Source organism: Cynocephalus volans, chromosome 12, assembly GCF_027409185.1.
Source record: "Cynocephalus volans isolate mCynVol1 chromosome 12, mCynVol1.pri, whole genome shotgun sequence".
NCBI lineage: Eukaryota > Metazoa > Chordata > Mammalia > Dermoptera > Cynocephalidae > Cynocephalus > Cynocephalus volans.
In genome coordinates, this window is record NC_084471.1 from 13,945,476 (window position 1) to 13,967,154 (window position 21,679).

The 21,679-nt window shown below is 35.9% G+C and overlaps 1 protein-coding gene and 1 non-coding gene across 8 annotated transcripts in view; one reads left to right on the plus strand and one right to left on the minus strand.

The window, feature by feature from the left end:
• Positions 1–21,679, plus strand: part of RBFOX2 (RNA binding fox-1 homolog 2) — a 253,113-nt gene that overhangs the window by 71,691 nt on the left and 159,743 nt on the right. For all 7 annotated transcript variants that reach the window (XM_063074843.1, XM_063074851.1, XM_063074853.1 and 4 more), the window contains exon 2: positions 7,823–7,873. In XM_063074843.1, the coding sequence (XP_062930913.1) occupies positions 7,823–7,873 (51 nt within the window). The remainder of the gene's footprint in view (positions 1–7,822; positions 7,874–21,679) is intronic.
• LOC134361374 (U6 spliceosomal RNA) lies at positions 6,676–6,782 on the minus strand. The gene has a single exon (XR_010021404.1). It is a non-coding gene; the product is annotated as a U6 spliceosomal RNA (small nuclear RNA).

The following is a 21,679-nucleotide window of genomic DNA, read 5'->3' on the forward strand; positions in this document are numbered from 1 at the left end:
GGGGTGGGAGTGGTAAGTGTAAGAAAGAACTGTCATAGATTATCTTGATGGGAGGTGGAATGAGTTATGTTTTATTTTATTGTAGCATGAAAGCTACCAGTTAGAAAGTTACCAATTGGACCTTATATTGGGACCATGTTGTTAGAGACTACCAGATTCATATCCCTTATAAGCCGTCATCTTATCTCTAGGTACTTTGAACCCTATGTAGTTTGGAAGCAGCGTGATGCCCTGTGGTTGCTCAGCAATCTCTCTTCCTGAGCCAGAGGCACTTGTTGCTGGGTTTCGTTTTTGCATGTAGTATAGCATATGGACCTTAGGTATATCTTCAATTCTTGTGGTATTTTCTTCAAAATCCAAATTCAGTAATGGACTTAATACTTGAAAAACAGTAACTTAACTGCAGACAAGATAGTGAAATATCCTGAGGAACTTGATTTGCTTTTTCCCCAGCCTGTGTGGTCTAAATCAGTCTTTCCTTTCATGGATAAATGCATGCAAGGTAATGTGAAATTCATTTTCAATTAGGTAGTAAGTCAGTGAAAAATCTGAGCTTGTATCATTGCCCAAGTTGTGTATGTAGAGGACAGTTTCATTTCTTACCTTGCTTTGCTTCCTTTTACTTTCGTCTCCCCAAATTGCAGTGTCATGAATTTATTTTGTGCTTTAGGTATTCTTCCCTTTCCATTTTGTGAAACTGATTTTATTTTGTTAGACACAAAAGAAAGACAACAGGGTAGTTTTTTGGATTTTTTAAAAATTGCTTGGTTTAGCTTCATTGTGCATTTCTAGTTTTCAGCACCCTGCTCCTAGCCAACCCTCATCAGTGATAGAGGCCAGTAAGAAATACTTTTGTAATAAGTTTCTGGATGCTCAACACATGATCTGTTAAGCAGGTGAAACCAGGGAAGGTTGTCAGCATGGTGTCTTATTAGGCTCTCCAGGCAACTTCATTTCTGTTAGTGTTTTATCAATCATTGCTTAGGATTTATGGCCAGTATTTTATATCACAACTATAATCCTGTGCTTGAAAGCAGGACTTTTTGATCTTCAGTGTTAAATCCCCTTTGCATCTCTCCTATCTGTATTTTAAAGATGCTTAAGAAAATAGTATGTTTTTTCCCTCTTGCAGTATTCTGCATAATTTCACCAGTATTTTTGGTTATTTTAGCAGTATTTGGGGCAAATATATTGGCTAATCACTCAGAAATGATATTGATAATTTTCAGAAAGCATTTAGAAAAGTGGCTTTAAAAAGCATTGTGTCTTTTTAACATGCATCAATCGATTACAGTAGTGGAGGTCTTGTCCTAATAAGAGGTTAGAAATTATTACCCATCCCCCATACCCACATGTACTTTTTAGAAGGATCTTTTGGCGTCCTTTAGTCCTTTTTTTATAGACTTTAGTTATGGTATCGGTTACATAATGGAATTATTATGACTCTGAGCTTCTCAATGGCAAGTATGCTAGCACTGTGCTTATTATAAAAGCAATTGTTCAATCCACTCTTAGTAAATAAATGAAGGATTCTTCTGCTTAAAAGCATTTTTCAAAGCTATGGGAGCGTCTAAGCAGTCAGTGAAGAATATAGAAGTCAGGCGGTGTTTTTTCCTGCTGTGCATCACTTCTTTCTCTCATGTCCACTGTACATGCCCCATCCTTTATGGTTGCTCTGTTTGACCAGTTGCTTAAGAATCTGTTGCACTTTCACGTCTTGTAACCAGTTGTTTCTAAACAGGTTTGATTGCTCACTTTTGTAGTTAATAAAGATTCTTGTGGTTGATATTTTGTTTCTTATATTTTAAAAAGTTTTTGAACAGCCTTTGTGCTGAGGCAGAGTCAGTTTCTAAGTTTTTCAGTCTTAGTAGGTCAATAATGCTTGTTTATAGGGACATAGATTAAAACCTTTCCTCTTTGGAGTTTAACACATCTGATTTCTATCCTGTTTGTTCCATTAGCTTTCCTTATAATTCCATCTCTGCTTTAAATGTCAGTTATTATATTTACACTGATTAAAAACTCAGAGCTGCAGATCTTTAGACAATTGTAATCATTCCTGCCTGGACCAGGGAAGTGTTTTTTACTAGTTGTCATGAAGTAGTAGAAGTATTGGGTATAGAGTTAAGACCTAAGTCCAAAGGCAGCTTAGCCACTATCATTAACTGTTTGGCTTTGAGCAAATCACTTAAACTTTCTAAAATTCAGTTTTGTTGTCTGTAAAATGAGGCTTATAAAACCTGTTTTCTGCATTGTGAAGACTATGTAAAATTATACGAAATTGGTTTTGTAAGTTATAAAGCATGAAACACTGGTAATGGTGATACTCTAAGTCATACTTGAATTTTACATTTTGCAAAATTCAAATAATTAAGATAAAACATGCTCTCTAGACCTTCCACAGATCTTTTACTTCTCTCTAAAAGTAACCACTTTTAGAAACTTGTTGTTTATCCTTCTCGATCTTTTCTGTGCATTTATTTCCTTTTTTTTTCTTTGTCAGCTGGTTGATATGGGGATCTGGACCCTTGACTTTGGTGTTATTGACACTGAGCTCTAACCAACTGAGTAAACCGTCCAACCTATTTACTTTTTCATATGCATATTGAAAAACCTATTTTTGTATTGTGATTTTTTAAAATAGCACACTGTTCTGCTATCCTTTACTATGACCTGAAATCGTTTATAGAGATTTTACCTTATTTTTTAAAACTTGCACATAGGATGTTGAAATTATACAATAATTGATAACAGTATTTCCTTACTACTAAAGGAAATTGAGGTTCTTTCTAGTTTTTCACTATTATAAATAGCATTGCATCGAAAAACTTTGTACATTCTCCTGTGAACACGTATACAGCGATACTCTAGAGCAGATAGAGAAATGTAAAATTACAAGAAGGTATATGCATTTAATATTTTGATAATACTGTCAAATTGCCTTTCAAATCAGAGCTCCCAATGTACTTATATTCCTACTATTAGATGTGAGTACCTGTTTACTTATCTTCTTGACAGTTTGTGATGTTTTCAATTTTTGCCAATCTCATGAGTGAAAAATGGTATCTCAGATTTAAAAGAATATTCATAGGCAGTATGGTTTGTGAGCACAGACTGTTTAAAAGCATAATTTAAGTGTCCATTAACAAGAAAATAGGACAGATAAATAAAATTTGACATATTTATAAAGTGGAATACTAAACAGCCATCAAAATTACTGAAATATAATGATGTATATTAGTGGAGATGATTGTCACGTAGTATTGAGCAAAAACAAAATGCTAAAGAATACATATAATAGGATGCATATCTATAAAATTCAAAATCGTGAAAAATCAATGCATTTGTAAGAGACTGACATATACGTGGTAAAATTAAAAAGGAAAGCAAGCTTTTTTTTATTAAGTAAGGCCACTCAGAGAGGCAGGGAGTTTCCAAGGGCTAGAGAGTCCCAAATAGTCTTATCTGAGAGGTGGGGAATAAAGAAGGGTAATGTTTTGTTAAGGCAGGTGGAGGAGTAAATCCATTTCCTCTGACACATCTCTGTGCAACCTGTTACATCCGCCTTTGCTATTAAAGTTTTTGACAATATGGCTTACTGGAATATTATCTATTCTTTATAAAATGTTCTCTGCATTGTTGAACTCCAGGATGTCATGGAATATAGTTTATGTGTGGGATGTTCTCTGGGAGTAACGAATTTCTGTTAAATATGCTTTTGGGGTTTTTGATTACTTTCTTAATCATACAGTCCCTCTCTCAGACAATCTTAAAGTATTTACTATAAAGGGATACTATGGAATGGTTGTTAGAGGAAAGAACTGGGCAAAATGGAAAGAGTAGGAGCTTTGGGGTCCAGCAGACCAGGGTTGGCAGTTTGGCTTTCTCATTTAATATCTATGTGTTATTGGGTCGGTTACTTACCTTCTCCGAGTTAGTTTCCCTAATGGTAGAAAAGATATTTTTAAATACCTCTATATTATCTCCTCCTTGCCTCTTTCTTGTCTTCATCCCCTCCGTCTTGGAATTGTACTGATTATTTACTCAGTGTCTGGTGTTATCATCATCTTTATTATCATCATTGTTCAAGTCTGTAGGAAATTGTGGTGAAGTAAATTTATAGAATCTAGAACAAACAAGGCACTTACAGATCTCAGAAGGAGCCCTGTTCTTTCACTATAATCTAAGCTGTCTTTCTGTAAAAATCAGTATGACAGCCAACATTGCCTATAACTATTATTATTTTAAATAATAGATTTAATGAGATGTAATCCACATACCACAAATTTCACCTTTTAAATGTGTTTTTTTCAGTGGTTTGGTAGTTTTAGGTATAAGCACAGAGTTGTGCATCCATCGCCAATATCTAATTCCAGAACATTTTCATCATCCCCCATATAAACTTGGTACCCATTAGCAGTAACTGCCCATTTCTTCCCCCTAGCCCCTGGAATTATGAGTCTATTTTCTGTCTCTATGGATTTACCTATTCTGGACATTTCATATAAATGGAATCATATAATTTGTGGCCTTTTGTGTCTTTTTTTTTTTTTTCCCCCTTTTGGCATGATGTTGTCAAGATTTATGTGTGTTATATCATTCCTTTTTATTGCTTAATAATATTCACTTATGGATGTTTGAATGTTATTTTCAAACATCCGTATTTTGAAATGGATATTTTGTTTATCCATTCATCAATTGGTGGACATTTGGGTTGTTTCTACTCTTTATTATGAAATGATGCTGCTGTAAACATTCATGTACAAGCTTTTGTACAGAAATATGTTTTCAGTTTTCTTGGTTTTATTCCTAGGTGTGGAACTGCTGAGTCATAAGGTAATTTTGTGTTTAACATTTTGAGGGACTGCACAACTGTTTCCAAAGTGGTTGTACAATTTTGCATTCCCACTAATGTACGAGAATTCCAATTTCTTCACATCCTCGTCAACACTTGTTATTGTCTGACTTTTTCATTTTGAATATCTTAGTGGGTGTGTTATCTCAGTGTGGTTTTGATTTGCATAATTGCTAATGATATTGAGCATCTTTTCATGTTCTGATTGGCCATTTGCATACCTTTTTAGAGAATTCCCTGTTTAAATCCTTTACCCATTTTTGAAATTGGGTTATTTGTCCTTTTGTTGTTGAGTTGTAAGAATTCTTTATGTACTCTGGATATGTATCCTGTCAAACATATGATTTGCAAATATATTCACTGATTCTGTGGTTTGTCTTTTCACATACGTGATGGTGTTCTTCGAAGCACAAAAGTTTGTAATTTTGTTGAAGTCTAATTTATCTATTTTCTTTGTCACTTGTGCTTTTGGTGTCATATTGAAGAAACTGTTGCCTAACCAAACGTCATGAAGATTTACTCCTATATTTTCTTTTAAGAATTTTGTAGTTTTAGATATGTTCTATTTTGAGTTAATTTTGTATATAGTGTGAAGCAGGGTTTCAACTTCATTCTTTTACATGAGGACATCTAGTTGTCTCAGTACCATTTATTGAAAAGACTATTTTTTTCCCCATTGACTTTCTTGGCACCCTTTTCAAAAATCAGTTTGTCATAACTGTAAGGGTTTATTTCTGAACTTTGAATTGTATCCCATTGGTCTATATGTCTGTCATTATGCAGGTATTACACTATCTTGATAATTGTAGCTCTGTTGTAAACTTTAAAATCAGGAAACGTGAGTCCTTCAACTTTTTGTACTTTCTCAAGATTGTGTTATCAGCACCACATTCTCCCAAGTGAGCCACAGGCCAGCACATAATTTTTTTTTTTTTTTTTTTTTTTTTTTTTTTTTTTTTTGTCGTTTTTTCGTGACCGGCACTCAGCCAATGAGTGCACCGTTCAGTCCTATATAGGATCCGAACCCGCGGCGGGAGCGTCGCCGCACTGCCAGCGCAGCACTCTACCAAGTGCGCCACGGGCTCGGCCCAATTTTTTTTTTTTTTAAGGCAGGTATCTTCAGGGTCTGGTGTGCTTTGTTTAGGGAGACTAACTTATAAATATTAAAATGTCCAAAATAGGAATTTAGGAATAGAAAAAGAGAACTTGGATTGTCCATGATTGAATCAGTGACTGAATTCCTAAATAATTTTCAGTTATTTAACTTCATTTGTTTATTTACACATTCTTTTGGGTATCTACCATGTGTTGGACACTGTGCTAGATCTTGGGAAAACCATGGTGAACAAGACACAGGGTCTCTGCAGTGAGTTTAAGTTGATGCCTGGCTTTCATGTTTTTGAAGGGAGTATGGACTTTTGACTGTCCATATATGAATATTTGATTCATATAATCATATCTTTGATGATGTACCTACCATTAGGTAGGAAGTTTATTTTCTTGTCATATTTGAGAGTCCTGTCAATGAAAATTTCTCTCAAGTTGTTATTCTGCTAGTAGGAATGAAAGTACAAATGAATGGAAGAAGGATGAATATCTTTAAAGTAGCTGTGTTGAGCACTTTCGAAATTAAAGAAGTACCGTATGTTTTTATTTATTCCTTTGTGTGCATGTATATCTCCTCCCATTTAAAGTTCCCCTGTGGGCAAGGGCCTTATTTTATTCATCTTTCTTTTTTTGTTGTTGTTTCTTTTTTTAAAATAAATAAATTTTCTTATTGTAACACAGTTGAATGTACGTATCTGTGGGGTACAGAGTTGAAAAATATGGAATGCTTCACAAATTTGCATGTCATCCTCGCTCAGGGGCCGTTCTAATCTTTTCTGTATCGTTCCAATTTTAGTATATAGGCTGCTGAAGTGAGCATGTTTTTCATCTTTCTTACTCCATCAGTCATCTCACAGTACTTTGAGTGCTCATGTTGTATGACCTTATACTAAATTAGAGTTTACATAGCTTTGATTAGCTATTGTCCTTGCCCTCAAGGATTTTGATTTAGTGGTTTAATGTGAAGATGAAACAGTCACTCATGATATTATATACCTTTAAAAAATAAGATGAGTTATAATCTTAAGTAATAAGAAAAGTAAACTACACAAATAACCTAAATAAATATTAACATATGTATGTCTGTAGAAGGAGTCACTTGAGTCCATAAGATGTTGTAGAGTGGTAGAGGAAGTCTTGAACAGAGGGAGAATTTCATCTGGATTTAAAAGAACTGAGGGAAAACAGAGAGAGGAGGGGCTAAAACTTCCAGATCAAGAAGCAGTTCTCAACAGGCGTGGTACTTGTCCCCTTTCCTACCAGGGGACATTTGGGAATGTGCACAAATTTTTGGTTGTTTAGGAGTGCTACTGGCTTTCAGTGAGTAGGGACTGAGGATGATAAAGTCCCACAATGTGAAGTTAGGGATTATTCTTCTCCAAATCTCAGTAGCACCCTGATTGAGATATACTGGGAAGGGGGCTGGCCTGTGGCTCACTCGGGAGAGTACGGTGCTGATAACACCAAGGCCACGGGTTCGGATCCCATATAGGGATGGCCGGTTTGCTCACTGGGTGAGCGTGGTGCTGTCAACACCAAGTCAGGGGTTAAGATCCCCTTACCGTTCATCTTTAAAAAAAAAAAAAAGAGAGAGATACTGGGAAGGAAACAGATTTAGATGAACAGGAGGAAAACAGTGTATATGAACAATGTTCCTAAGCGAATACTGTTTCTTTTGTTTGTGTGTGTTTTTGCCATTGTAGCGGCTTAACTGGGAGATATAAAACTATATAGTTAGGTAGCAATGGAACATTTTAGGAGCCAGAGCAGGAATTTATATTTGATCAGTTCAATGATTTAGATTATTCTTAACATTTTCTTTCCTCTTATAGTTTGATATTTTTCTTTTCTTTCTCTTAGAACGAGCCTCTGACCCCAGGTTATCATGGATTCCCAGCGCGGGACAGCCAGGTTGGAATCTGCTTTTTATAACTCAGATAATGTGTGTGTGTGTGTGTGTGGGGGTGTGTGTGTGTGGGTGTGTGGGTGTGGGTGTGGGTGGGTGGGTGGGTGTGTATGTATGTGTGTGTGTTTTATCAAAGGATGCTATGATAGAGAGAATTTCCTGAAATTACTTATTTTGGAAGATAATATGGCTTGTTTCTGCAATGAACGTAGTTTTAGAGAGATAAATTAAATATATTTCTTAATCCTAAAAGTATTATAATACTGTTATTAAAATTGTGGATATTATAGGGGAAAACAGTCACTCAAGCACAGTCATGATTGCTTTTGTTTTTTCTTCCCCAGGCCGTATAATAATTTTTAAACCTGTTTTTTTTGAATCTTCATAATTTTAAATGCTGGTCTTGTCTCTTTATTTTCTCCCACTTAGTCCCCTGCCTGCACAGATTTTTTTGAGTCTTTGCAATAATCTGCAGCAAGAAAATTCCATTCTCCTCCCTGGGGGAATTCAGCCTTATGGTTTTAATCATAAGCAAGGGAAGGCTTGTTTGACAGAGCAAAGTTTCTGCTGCCTTTCTTTGTTAGAAGGGGGAATGATTGGAAAAAGCCCAGGCCCTGTTGTGGGTCAGAGCAGAACTACTTCCTATGAGACATCCTCAGTATGGTTTAGGCGAGTGTATAAAAACCTTCCCTGTTTTTTTGCTATTTGAAGGCTTGAGCAGATGAGGCTGAAGCAGAGTTAGGGTAAAACAGGTAAGGCTATCTCTCAGAAAAATGGTGTGGCTTGAGCCACTTAGCCTCTGAATGAAATTTGTATCTTTGCTGTTTGGGAATATTGACATTTTTCAGGAGATTTGAAATGGTAACTCCTGGAAATATTTTCAAATGCCTATCCATGATTCCTTATAGGTTGTCAGAAATAGCCACCGTTGTTAGGCTTATCTGAGGGATATGAGTCATTATCGTGCTAAATGAAAGTGTTTATATAGTTCCCTTTTCCAGAGGTTAATTGAACCTCATCAAAGCCCCTGCAGCTGATCTTAAAAACTAGAATGGCCCATAATCAATAGTCATCTATTTGGGGACCTTGCAGATTTGAGAGTATTTGCCCAATTCTCGCACTTTTGGTGGTGGGTGACATTAAACTGGCCGCGGATGGAGTATGGAGAGAAAGGGAAAAGAAAGTGTTGTTCATCTCTGTGTTTACCTCCCAGTGAGATTATCACTATTCAAATTGAATGGAAGTTTTGGTGAAAGATCTGGTCATTTATCCCAAATTGAAAGAGAATATAGAGGTTTTGTTTTTCTTAGTTTGGGTCTACTCTAGAGCTGTGAAATTTACACCCTTTGATATTCTATATTTTGGCCATATGTCAGAAAAAATACTGATACCTGGAGATACAGTCCTCAGAGATTCTGATTGAGTAGGCCTAAGATTAGGAAAAGCCATTCAAATATTTAGAAATCCCTGCAAGTGATTCTGCTGTGCAGCCAAGGTTGAGAACTGCATTCCTATGGGCTGCTTTAAAAGGAGTGACATTTTCTCTGTTTCATCCTGTACTTTTCACTTAAGATACTTAATATGTAAGGTATCTAAGTCAGTCTCTTATTCTAATCTTGCATACTAGTGCAAATGTTTTGTTATTTATAAAATGTTGCTTATTTTGAATATAGGAAGGTAAAGCTAATTGATGTAAAGTAGCGAAATACACTTACTGAGTTTAAAAGAATCTGAAAGAGTTGTATAGTGCTGTGTTCTTCCTGTGGGGACTATGGATCAATAAGGAGCTAAGCAAAAGGAGTTAATAGGAATTTGTTAAAGCACAAAAAGTAGTCTCTTTGCTTGGAACTACTCTATTTTTCCTTTCTTTCGTAGCAGGGCCCCTTCCTGTAATCTGCACAGTCATTACTCATGCTATCTCTGCTGTAGGCCTGTGCAGACCCTTTGCCATGGTTTAAAGCTGCTAATTTACTTTGAGGCACATTCTGATAGTGACAGGTTTATTTTAGTTTATTTTCTTGGGTTTTATTTTGTATTCTAGCTGGATCTTTTAATTAGGAATTTTAGAGTAGTGCAAATAGGCAAATATTGAGTAGCTGCATATTGTATTTGATGAATACAGAACCCAAATGAATACTGCTAATTAATGCACCTAACTCTGTGACCTCTCACTTTGTTCTTTGAGATTTGGGAGGCATTTATCAGTGTGAAACACTGGTCACTGAACAGCCTGAGTTGGGCAAAAACTGAACTTGTAATCTTTACTTCTTCGCAGCATGGTTTTGGCTCAGCAAATACCGGGGCTGGGGAGTAGGGTGAAAGTTAATTTTAATTGTGTGCTTTCCTTATTCCTTTGCTGTTCCTTTATAAATAGATATGAACCATCCCCAAACAGGATTTTTATTAGCATCTTATGGTCATTTTAAAAGAGGTAAAAATTGCAGTCTTTTGACTGTTTTGGAGCATATTCATCAACATTTTCTTTTTTTTTTTTTTTTTTAAATTTTCATCAACATTTTCTAATCTCATCCTCCCAACCACTTTTTGAAGTAGATGAGACAAAATGTTTCCTTTGGAAAGACAAGGAAATTGAGGCACACAGAGGTAAAGTGATTTATCTAAGGTAACACACAATTCAAATTCAGTTCTTAATTTCATAAGAACTGTAATTTGTCTACTATTTGAGAACCATTTCTTCTATACTGGGGATTATTGACTCACCCAAGGAAAATGTGGTCATGTGTGAATGTTCCCACTCACTCACTCACATTATTGTTTTTACCGTTTGGGAGCTTCATAGACCTCTTGAAGCTCACCGTAGGTCTAGGAGTCTGTGATCCCTGGTTAAGGATTATTATAACTAAGTTCATTAGCACTAAGCAGATGAGCATTTCATTGTTTCAGTGACTCTTTTATCATGTTATATAAGCCCCCAGCAGCACATTTGAATTAAAAACTTGCAGGGGGAGGGTGAGGAGGGTAGGAGGGGAACTCCCCGCCCCCACCAATTTGTAGAGGTTTTGCTTTTTTATGCAAGGTCACCTTAGCCTTCTTTCCTGCTCAGTTAACAAGCTTTATGCGATGGCAGTCCATTGCTTTTATAAAAGCACTCCAAGCACTTCACTGTGCTTGCTAATGTGGTCTCTCTTTGGAAGTGGAGGAAACAAACATTGTTCCAGTTTTATAGAAGTGAAAAACCAGCTTAGAAAAACTAAATATTTTATCTTAGGCCATGCAAGATTTTAGGTTGATGATACAACATAGTGGTTTAGATTCCTTGCTATTTCTTTGTGATTTACATACATATGCATGTGCTTATGAATGTTTCAAAGTGTTGTTTAAGGCTAGAATATTTTGTGGGTTTGTAATATTTTTTAAATAGGAGAGTACTTGTGTGCATCAGCTCTAGAGTTTTTATATAGGAGGGACTTAGCAACAGCAATCTGATTAGAGGAGGACTTAATTCTTACTAGCAAGCTTACTGTTTTTGCTAAGATTATTTATTTGGGATGGCTTTTATGTACGTTCCTAGAAAGTACAGTAGGGGTTGTAAGACTGGCTCCTCACCACCTCTTTATATAAGTCTTCTATAATTAGGATGGCCATGTACATTTATCATTCAAGTTGGAACACTTTTGAGAGTGAAAAGGGATGCTAATAATTATGTTGAAACAGTCCCAGGTAAACTGGGATGTATGGGATGTATGGTCACCTAGCTATAATTAAAGAAGTATAGTCAATGTCATTGAGACTAGAAGGCCATGGATTAATCTCAACAACTGGTTGAAGTGGGGGAAATAATTTAAAACTTTTGTTTTGGAGCATTTTATTTTAATTTAAACAAATATATGTTTACGCTTTAGTATTCTGATGTGAGGTTAAGGCCTTTTATATGCATATAAAACTACTTATTGGAACACTATTTATTATTTATTTATTTTGCATAAAAACTATGTTCACAAACCATCGTCTATAAGTTCTAGTTTTTGTTTATTTTTGTTTTAGTTTTAGTTTTTGGTGGCTGTGACATTGGTGTTATAAAGCAGAGCTCTAACCATGTTTGTTTGTTTTTTAAAGAGGAACAAGGTTTTAATGACATTCAAAACAATCTGGGTGAAACTGTCTAGATTTTTATCATTTCCTCCTTCTTGCCCAGGCTTTATGGTTGTATTGCCCACTTAATTTGACGGAGCAGTTTTAACTTAAGTATTCTCAAAGTGTTCAAATGGGAGTGTTTTTCAAGCAAACTTTTAAAACTTTTATTGCATTGATTTATGTAACTTTTATTTTTATAACTGTAAGAACTTATAACTTCTGTAGCAGATTGGTGAATAATCACAAGTGATTTTTGGTAAGGATACAACTTGGCTACTGGGAGAAGAAATGCCAGAAGTATCCCTTGGCATATTTGACTTAGGAGATGGAGACTCTTCTGAAACTTAACAAGTTAGTTGATTAAAGTAACTTATACTGTAATTAACTTCAGGGATGATTTTTGTTGTCAGCAACTTTGTATTTCCTTAGTGGTTACTTGGTTGAATTTTGTTTTAGGATCATCTCAATTTGGGAGATGGGTAGAAGAGGAGGATTAGAGCAGATAAAAACAAATTTTTGCTTCACTGGGGCTGTCCAACTAAGTAAGAAATGTTCAGCAGTGGGATATTTGCAAAACTGAGTATTGAAAGTAATGCTGATAGCAGTACCCTCACTGTATCCTTTTTTCTTAGAACCTTAAATTACGGCATGTTGCATTATCTAACACTTGAACTGCATGAGAATGAAATGCTGCCATTAATATTTGAGATAAGAGAGAGCACAGACTCTTGCTTGGGTTCAGGTGTTGAGTCAGCTATGGAACTGGGAATATTAGTAAATATAAAAACTACTGTTTGTAAAGTATAGTGTATATTCAGTTTTGGTCTTTACAATAGCTATACCAGATATGTTGGGCTTTATTTTCCCTATTTTATAGATAAGAAAACCAAGGCACAGTGATTTTTAAATGAATCTGCCAATATCACATATAAGTAGTAAGTGGCAGAAATGGACGGGAACTCCAGATTTTCAGTCTTTGTGTCTTGTATTTCCCTTTTGTATTTTTCTGTCAGTTTCTCTCTTCTTTGAATGCAGCTGTTCTCCTGCTAGTGTGACAAAATAAGATATTATGGAATCTTTGGAGAATACAGCAGCATGAAAAGTCTTTATATGACCTGAAGGTCCCTTGAGTAACATTTCTGTCAAGTTTTCTTCATAACTTATTTGTTAAAATAGCTTGTTGTCTATAATTAATAGTTTTGTATTTTAAATATAAAGAAAAAAAGTAACATCATGTTGTCAGACTATCAGATTTTTAAAATACTCGTCAGTGACTCCTCAAAGTTTTTTTTCATTCAATTTTCTAAAATTCCATTGAAAGCCACCATATGGATATGTTTCCCAGTGATTCCCACAAACAAATGGGAATATCAAAGGAGGTGTTTAAGTTGATAAATATGACTTAGGCAATTACAGATTTAAATTCGGAGTGGCAGCCTTACTTTTAATATAGAGGGTAAAAATGACCTAAAGGTTTTATTCTTGAAAAACATTTTCTTTCATCTCAAGAATTTTTTTCTTTCTCTTTTTCTAACCATTTCTTCCCTTTATCTCTGGAATGGACTTATTTATTTCTGTCCAGTTTTTGCCAGTAAACTTTCAGGGCTTTTAGTTAATTTGATTGGGACCTGTGGACAATAGCAAATGCATCTTCTGTTGTGCTCATTTGGCTTAGTGGCAAAGAAATGATGACTGCTTTTCTTCCCTTGGGGAGAGTTGATCAAACAGAGGACATGATGAGGGTCTTCAAGTTCTAGCTCAGTGTTTCTGAGCTTAAAAAAGCCTGCAACCCTGAGTAAGCAATACCTTTTATGTCTTGACCTAGTATACACACACATATGTGTCTGTAATGAATATAATTTAGAATTAGTCTTACCAAATAATAATTATCCTTACGTGTTCTAAGTACTGTGATAGTTTCCAATCTATTCCATTTTATTCAAAAGATTGTTGATTGTGATCAACAATTGATTGACCAAAATAGATTTTCCTGGACCCACTAATGGATTGCAACCTGCAGTTAAAAAAAAAAAAAAATTCTAATAACTGTTGTGCTTAAAAATGCAACCTTAAAGAAACGCCATATACCTTGTAGCAGTTACTGCCCTACTCTCCATCTCTTCACCCCAGCCTTAAGTGCCCTGCCAGCTGGATACTGGATTAAAATGACTGGTTCAGAAATAAAATATTACCCCTTGTGTATCTTATAATCTATAGTCATTTTCTTTGTAGTCCTTTTTAAAACTACAAATGCTTCGTCTTTGCTGTTAAATTACAGGAAGTGAGAAATAGCTTTCTTTTCTTCTACGAGGTTGTCTGGAATTCCATCTTCAGCTTTTGTGAGGTTTTTTCAAATGGTTGCTTCTTCCTAATATGTGACATCAGGTCACCCAACAATGGTTTATGTCCTTCTGTGGTGTTGTCCTTACACCCTCTAGTGGAAGAAGGGCTGGTAAATGCCACAGCATCTGGTGTTCTCGTAGCACTTTTCTCAAACTATGTAACTAGCTTGAGACTTTACTGTTGCATTTTAGATCATTTCAGTCTGTGAATAGTTCATAAGCTTTTTCTTCCTGGGAAAGCCATTGTATTTCTTCCTCTGCTTACTGCTATGCATCTAAATGGCATGCTTATTCTGCTATTTCTCGATTTATCAATTTTTGGCACACTCCTTTGACTTCCTACTATTGAAGATGAGAAATTAACAGTCTTTTTTTTTTTTTTTTTTTTTTTTTGGCAGCTGGTGGGTTTTGGGATTCGAACCCTTGACTTTAGTATTATGACACTGTGATCTAACCAACTGAGCTAACCAGCCAGCCCGAGAAATTAACAGTTTTATAGACACTCTCTCCTTCCTTCTAATAAAGCAATATTTTGGTTAAATCAATATTCATCATTGATTTATGATTACATAGTAATTACATTATTATGATTTTAGATTTTATAGCTAATTGATAAAATATTATAATTACATTTCCTTTCCTATATACTTGTTTCCCTGGAGTTACTAAATATATATGAATACGTATAAGTATATATAAATATATGTATTTGGCAGTTGCTTTTAAAAAAAGCTCTATTGAGATAAATTTCCATAGCATAAAATTTATCTACTGTAAGTGTACTTATTCATTGATTTTTAATAAATTTATAGAGTTGTGCCACCATTACTGTAGTTTTAGAACATTTCCATCATCCCCCCAAATTCTCTCAAATTCTTTTGTAGTCAGTCCCTCTTTCTATCTCAGCCTCTCACCACCCCCCTCACCCCCAACTACTGATCTGCTTTCTGACTCTATAAAATTGTCTTTTCTGGACATTTTATAAAATGGAATCATACGATGTACAGTAGACCTCCCTATCTTCGGGGGAAATGTTCCAAGACCCCCCAGCAGATGCCTGAAACTGTGGATAGTACCAAATTCTATATGTGCTGTGGTTTTTCCTGTACATATGTACCTATGATAAAGTTTAGTTTATAAACTAGGCACAGTAAGAGATTAACAACAATACCTAATAATAAAATAGAACAATTATAACAATATAATGTAAGAGGAGTTATGTGAATGTGGTCTCTCAATCTCATACTGTACTCACCTACCTGTGATGATGTGAGATGATACACTGCCTACATGGTGAGATGAAGTGAGGCGAGTGATGTAGGTATTGCCATGAAGAATTAGCCTACTCCTGACCTTCTATATTCCTGAGTCTGTGTAACCATCCCTTACTTACGGTAAATAGCTCATTGTCATTCGTTTCAGGGGATCCCTTGTTGAAGTCTTTGTATAAGCTTAATGCTTTCTGGCTTGACATGTTGTTGTCATTTAGAATATGTTTTCTGTTCATGTCATCCACCAACAAATTCAATGCCTTTTCCATTTAAAAAAATTTTTTTTGGCAGCCAGCCAGTACAGGGATTGAACCCTAGCCCCCTGGTGTTATCAGCATGATGCTGTAGCCAACTGAGCTAATCGGTCAGCAGTGTTTTCCATTTTAACTAAGCACTTATCACCCACTGTGGCCATAACTTCTGCAGTTTGAGTGAAGCAACAACACTAGCACAAATTTCCTTTTCCTTCTTCCCAATTTCACAGATAGAAGATTAGTTCTTACCATAGATCTTAGCAACCTTGGCATATGATTTTTTTTCAAGTCTAGGACTTTCACATTCTCACTTAAAGGAAGCACTTTAAAAGATGGCTTCTCTTTGACATATCCAAATTGCCAGCATCACTGTGCTTGCACTTTGGGGCCGTTATTAAGTACAATAAAGGTGACTTGAACACAAGCTCTGCAGTACTGCCACAGTTGATCCGATCACCGAGATGGCTACTGAGTTACTAATGGGCAGGTAGTGAGGATAGGCTGGACAAAGGGATGATTCCCATCCTGGGCAGGATGGAGTGGGATGGTGCTAGATCTCATCATTGATACTCAGAGTGGTGTGCAATTTAAAACTTATGGATAGTTTATTTCTGGAATTTTCCATTTAATATTTTTGGACTATGGTTGACTGCAGATACTGAAACCACGGAAAGTGAAAATACAGATAAAGTGGTACTACTGTATGTAGTCATTTGCATGTGACTTCTTTTACTTAGCATAATATTGTTGAGGTTCATGCAGGTTTTAGTATACCACTTTATTGTTATTTTTTTTATCTCTGAGTAGTATTCCATGGTATGAATATATATCACACTTTGTTTATTAGTTTACCAGTTGACGGGCATTTGGATTGTTTCCAGTTTGGCTATTATGAACATGCTGTTATGAACATTCACACACAAGTCTTTGTGTGCACATATGCACATATGTTTTAATTTGTCTTGGGTAGGTTTCTAGGAGTGGAATTGCTGAGGTTATGGTAAACTCATGCTTAACTTTTAAAGAAACTGCCAAACTATTTCACAAAGTGGCTTGGCTTTATGTAGCTTTTTTTTATAATGAGTATACAGTGGTATCTCATTATGGTTTTAATTTGCATTTTCCTAATGATTAATGATGTAGAGTACCTTTTCATGTGCTTATCAGCCATTCATATGTCTTCTTTGGTAGGATATCTGTCCGTGTCTTTTGCCTACTTATTTGGTTTGTTTGTCTTACTGAATTATAAGAATTCTTTATATATTCTGGATATAAGTTCTTTGTCAGGTTTATAATTTGCAGATATTTTTTCTCAGTTATGAGATTTTGCAAGACAGGTCTTCCCTCTCCCCCCAATAAGAGAAAACAAAACTGTGCTTTTATTCTTATTTGCTAAGTTTGGATAAACTCTGAATAACTATTTTATGAAAGAGACTATGAAAACAGGCATTTGCCTATCTCTGCTCAGGCCTGGTGGTTGCTCCAAGGAAGATTGTCAGGTTTATAGTGGCTTTATGCTTAGCTGACACAGCCTTCTCCAGATCCTTAGTGGCAGGCATGTTTGGGCAAGAAAGCTCTTCATGTAGTGAAAAGAAATTATGCTCCTTTCTGTATACCCTAAGGGATGTGTACAGGAGAGGATCAGCCAGGTTCATTGGCTTTTTTTTTTTTTTTTTTAAACCAGGACACTAGCTTCTATGTAAGGCTGTTTCATGGAAATTCCTCTGTAGACAATCCCCACTCCCAGAGAACACCCCCACCCCTGCCCGCCCCTGCCTTTGGGTTTAAATACAGTTCTGCTGTTGTACTCTGTATGACTTTGGGCAAATGTTTTCCTTCTCTGAGCCTCAATTTCTTCATTTATAATAGAGGAGTAATACCTGCTCTGAAAGGTTGTTACAGGAATAGAGATAACATATGTAAATTTCCTGGCATGTAATAGGGTCAGTAAATCATTTTTCTAATTTATTTTATGAAAAAGAGACCCTAGGGAAGTTTTACAAGGAAATGATTCGTTCTCACACTCTGATTTCAGTCTATTTTCTCTTTTTCCTTTTGATTCTTAGTTATTCACTATGTGAAATGAATTATATATGTAGATTTGAAATTTCTAGCTCAGGAATATAACTGTGTCATATCTCCAAGACAAATAGGTCTTTGTGAGGGAAATGAAATCTGTGTAAGTTTATTTACCTCACTCATACTGGTCTTGGAAGCATCAACAGAAACGAGGGAGTCGTTTTTGAGATTTTTATGACTTGGACAGAATTTGGTCCAAACTGAGCCAGACATTCACGGCTCTCTGCAATTTGGTCCCAGTTTCTCTGTTTCTCATTATTACCCTATCTACACCTTTCTTCTGTTCTGTATGTCTCTTTATTGTCCTTCGAATATCAATCTGGGGCATTTGTTTCTTCCCAGTGCCTTTAGTTTGAAATGTTTCTCCTTTTTCCAGCAGAGTCCTAAGTGTCCTTTAAGATCCCTGGTCGCAACTTAATCTCCTTCACGAAGTCTTCCGTAATTGCCTCTGATTGTTTGAACTCATTTAACATGTCTATATGAGCATTTCCATAAGGTTCGGATCAAGTGAGTTTTGGAAATACTGTGAGGACTGTGAGCAAATTACTCAACTTCTCTGGGGCATAGTTTTTTCATCTGAGGATGCTGTAGGGTGGTTAAGAGTGACTTGGCTGATGGTGTGAAAGTAGGTTGCACTAACCTTTAGCTTTCCAGATAATCAGAAAGTCCCTTCTCATCTCTGGGTCCAACTTTCTTCTTTTTCCTTTAAAGGCTTTTGGCTCAAATGGGCTTGACTTTGTCATTCTTGGAAGTGTCATGCTTCTTTGTGGAGATGATGGGAGCTTTTATAATTTAACTTTTTACCTCCTCAGTCCTTCAGAGCTGCTGTGGATCTGTTGATAGATAAGTGACTTGTGTCAGGAATATTAAAAATATGGTTGTCTTTTACCCCTCTTCTGTACCTGATTTCTTTGTCACATCCTGCCTTTTATGCCACAGTTTGACTATGGGGTAGAGTAGTATATCTTTGGAATCAGATATGGTTTGAATTTTAATTTTTTTACTTATGGTATTTTCCATGTTTGTGTTTAAATATAGTCCATCTTTTAAATCAAATTCAAATGCTCTCTTCTCCATGTAGGCTTGTCTGACACACTTATTTGGGAACAGACTGTCAAGGTCCACTACACTCCCAAAGCACATGCTTTCTACTTTGTAATGTCACTTTACCACTGCCAATTACATGATGGAAAAAAGATTTTATGACCCACACAGTTCTGTGACGGCAAGAACCCTGTCATATTTCTTGGCATTCTTGAATATTTTGCACAGTGTGCCCAGAAAGGATTTGGTAAATGGTGGTAAAGGGATAAATTAAAAAGTAAACTCATCCTCAGCCTTCTTGAAATACAGGGACTACTCCGTTGGACACAGGAAAAAAAACAACTTTGGTCAGACTTTTGCTAGGTTTTTATTGCCTTTGCCTAGACAGAGTGATATGAAAAATTAATACTTAAGCTAGACATCTGATCGTTAGCAAGAGAGAGTGCCTCTTACAGGCTTAATGGGTTTGGTCAAGTGGATATTAAATGTAAATCTGTCATTTTAGGGAGCCATAGAAGGCTCTTAAAACACTCAGTAAATATACTTATTGAATTAGAGATACACAGGAAAATTTCTACTATTATTAGGATCTTTCATTGTTTCTTTAGAGCACCTTCAGCCTATGCTCTCACAAGCTTTGTGGTGTATCATGGAATCATCCAAGATAAAGATGCTTCCAGCTCTTAAAGTCTATCATTTCGCTTTTGGTACAGGGAACCCATATATTAATTCTAGCTGATGTGTCTTATTTCAGAGTAACAAGTGGAAGGGGTGGGTTGTCCTAATGCAAAGAGAGCTAACATCATGTATTGAACACTGACTATGTGCCAGACCCTGTATAAAGCATTTAGCAAGTATTATTTTATTTAATCCCATTTGCAGGTTAGGAAACTAAGGCTCAAAGTGATTAAGTCATTGCCCAAGGCTATGTAGCTGTTAATTAGTGAACTTGGATTTTAAGTCTAAATGTATTAGATCTTAAAGTTTATATTTCCACGGGGTTCATGTCTCTTACTTATTTACTTTTGCTTGAATGTTTATGTTTTTTACATTTCACTTGCATATTTGATTTTTCAGCAGCAGACATCATTCTTTCCCTTACTTGCTTCTCTTTACTAAGGAATGACAATTCTGTATTGTGTTTCTGTAGTCCTGTGTGGTTTATGTATAACTTTCATACCCATTCTCATTTGATCTTGGGGAGATCCAATGAGTCTATATGCAGGGAGGCAGAGTTTTAATCTCATTTGCAGATGAGGAAATTAAGATTTCCCGTTTTTTGAGAGACTTGCCAAAGGTGGTAATAAGTGGCATAGAATTGGCTTTTGTTTTGGTGAGATACAGTGACCTTCAGACTTAAAAAAGGGTTTTAAATTTTTTAGCAGCAAATTCTCCTTTTCAAACAAATTACATGGACACAATTTATAAAAAAGGTAAGTGTGAAGTAGTCCTAGTAGAAAAGATATGGAAGGCCTGGAGTCCCACCCTCTGGGTTTCCTTTTGCCCATGAGGCCCCTCAGCTGACTGGAACACAGTTTAAGAACCATTGAGGAATAGTCAAATAACTTTGGAGTCAGACAGATCTGAGTTCAAGTTGTAGTTTAAGCCTGATATTTAACTTCTCTTGGGCTTAGTTTGTCATTGGGAAAATGGGATGCCTTTATAGGATTGCTATTAAATATTGACTAGAAAACATGCCAAAAATCTAGCACAGTGTCCTCAGCTTCTTTGGAGGCAAGATCAGTCTGTCAGGCAGTATAGGCCAGCCATTCACCCTGTGTATAAGTTGTGGTAAATGGCGCGGGGAGCTCACTGCTGAGACACGGACCTCCATAGAACTCAAAACCGAGTACTTTGTGCTTGACTAGGTCCAGACATGACATTTATCAGTAGTTTAGAACAGGAATGGGAAACTTTTTCTGTGAAGGGTGAGAGAGGAAATATTTTAGGCTTTTTGGGCCATACAGTTTGTTGCAGCCACTCAACTCTGCCACTGTAACATGAAAGCAGCTATAGATAATATGTAAACAAATGAGCATGGCTGTATTCGAATTAAACTTTATTGTGGGCACTGAAATTTGAATTTCGTTTAATTTTCACATGTCATGGATTATTATGTTTCTTTAGATTTTTCTTTTCAGCCATTAAAAATGTAAAAACCTTTGGGTCCCTTATGGCCAGCTGCCAAAAAAATGTTTCCAAAAATGTAAAAACCATCTTAGCTCTTGGTATGTATGTGGGTTGTACAAAAACAAGCGATGGGCTGGATTTGACCCATGGACCAGGAGTTTGCAGACTCCTGTTTAGACATTTCTTGTTGATAGTGCAGTTTTTGGCCCCGTGAAAAATGATTTAATTTAAAAAATTGATTACTAGTAAGAATGTATTAGTATTAGAAAAGACTTAATTTTAATAATAGAAAAAGATAGGATTTTCCCCCCTTTCCTCTCATGAATTGTTACATGTTCATTAGTTTCTTTACCTTCCTATGGAAGTGGTTATCCTTGTCTTGGTAATGAGTAAATGAAAAAGTTTTCTAAATAAAGACTATATAGTATGGTGGAAAGACCATGAGTCATGAGGGAGTCAGGAAAGTTGGCTTTGTCACTAATTTTGTGACCTTGTATATGTCACTTTATCTCTCTGGGCCCTTCAGTTTCCTCATATAAATGAGGAAATTGGAGAAGAATCTGATCTTTTCTAGCTCTATAATTTTCTCATTCTAC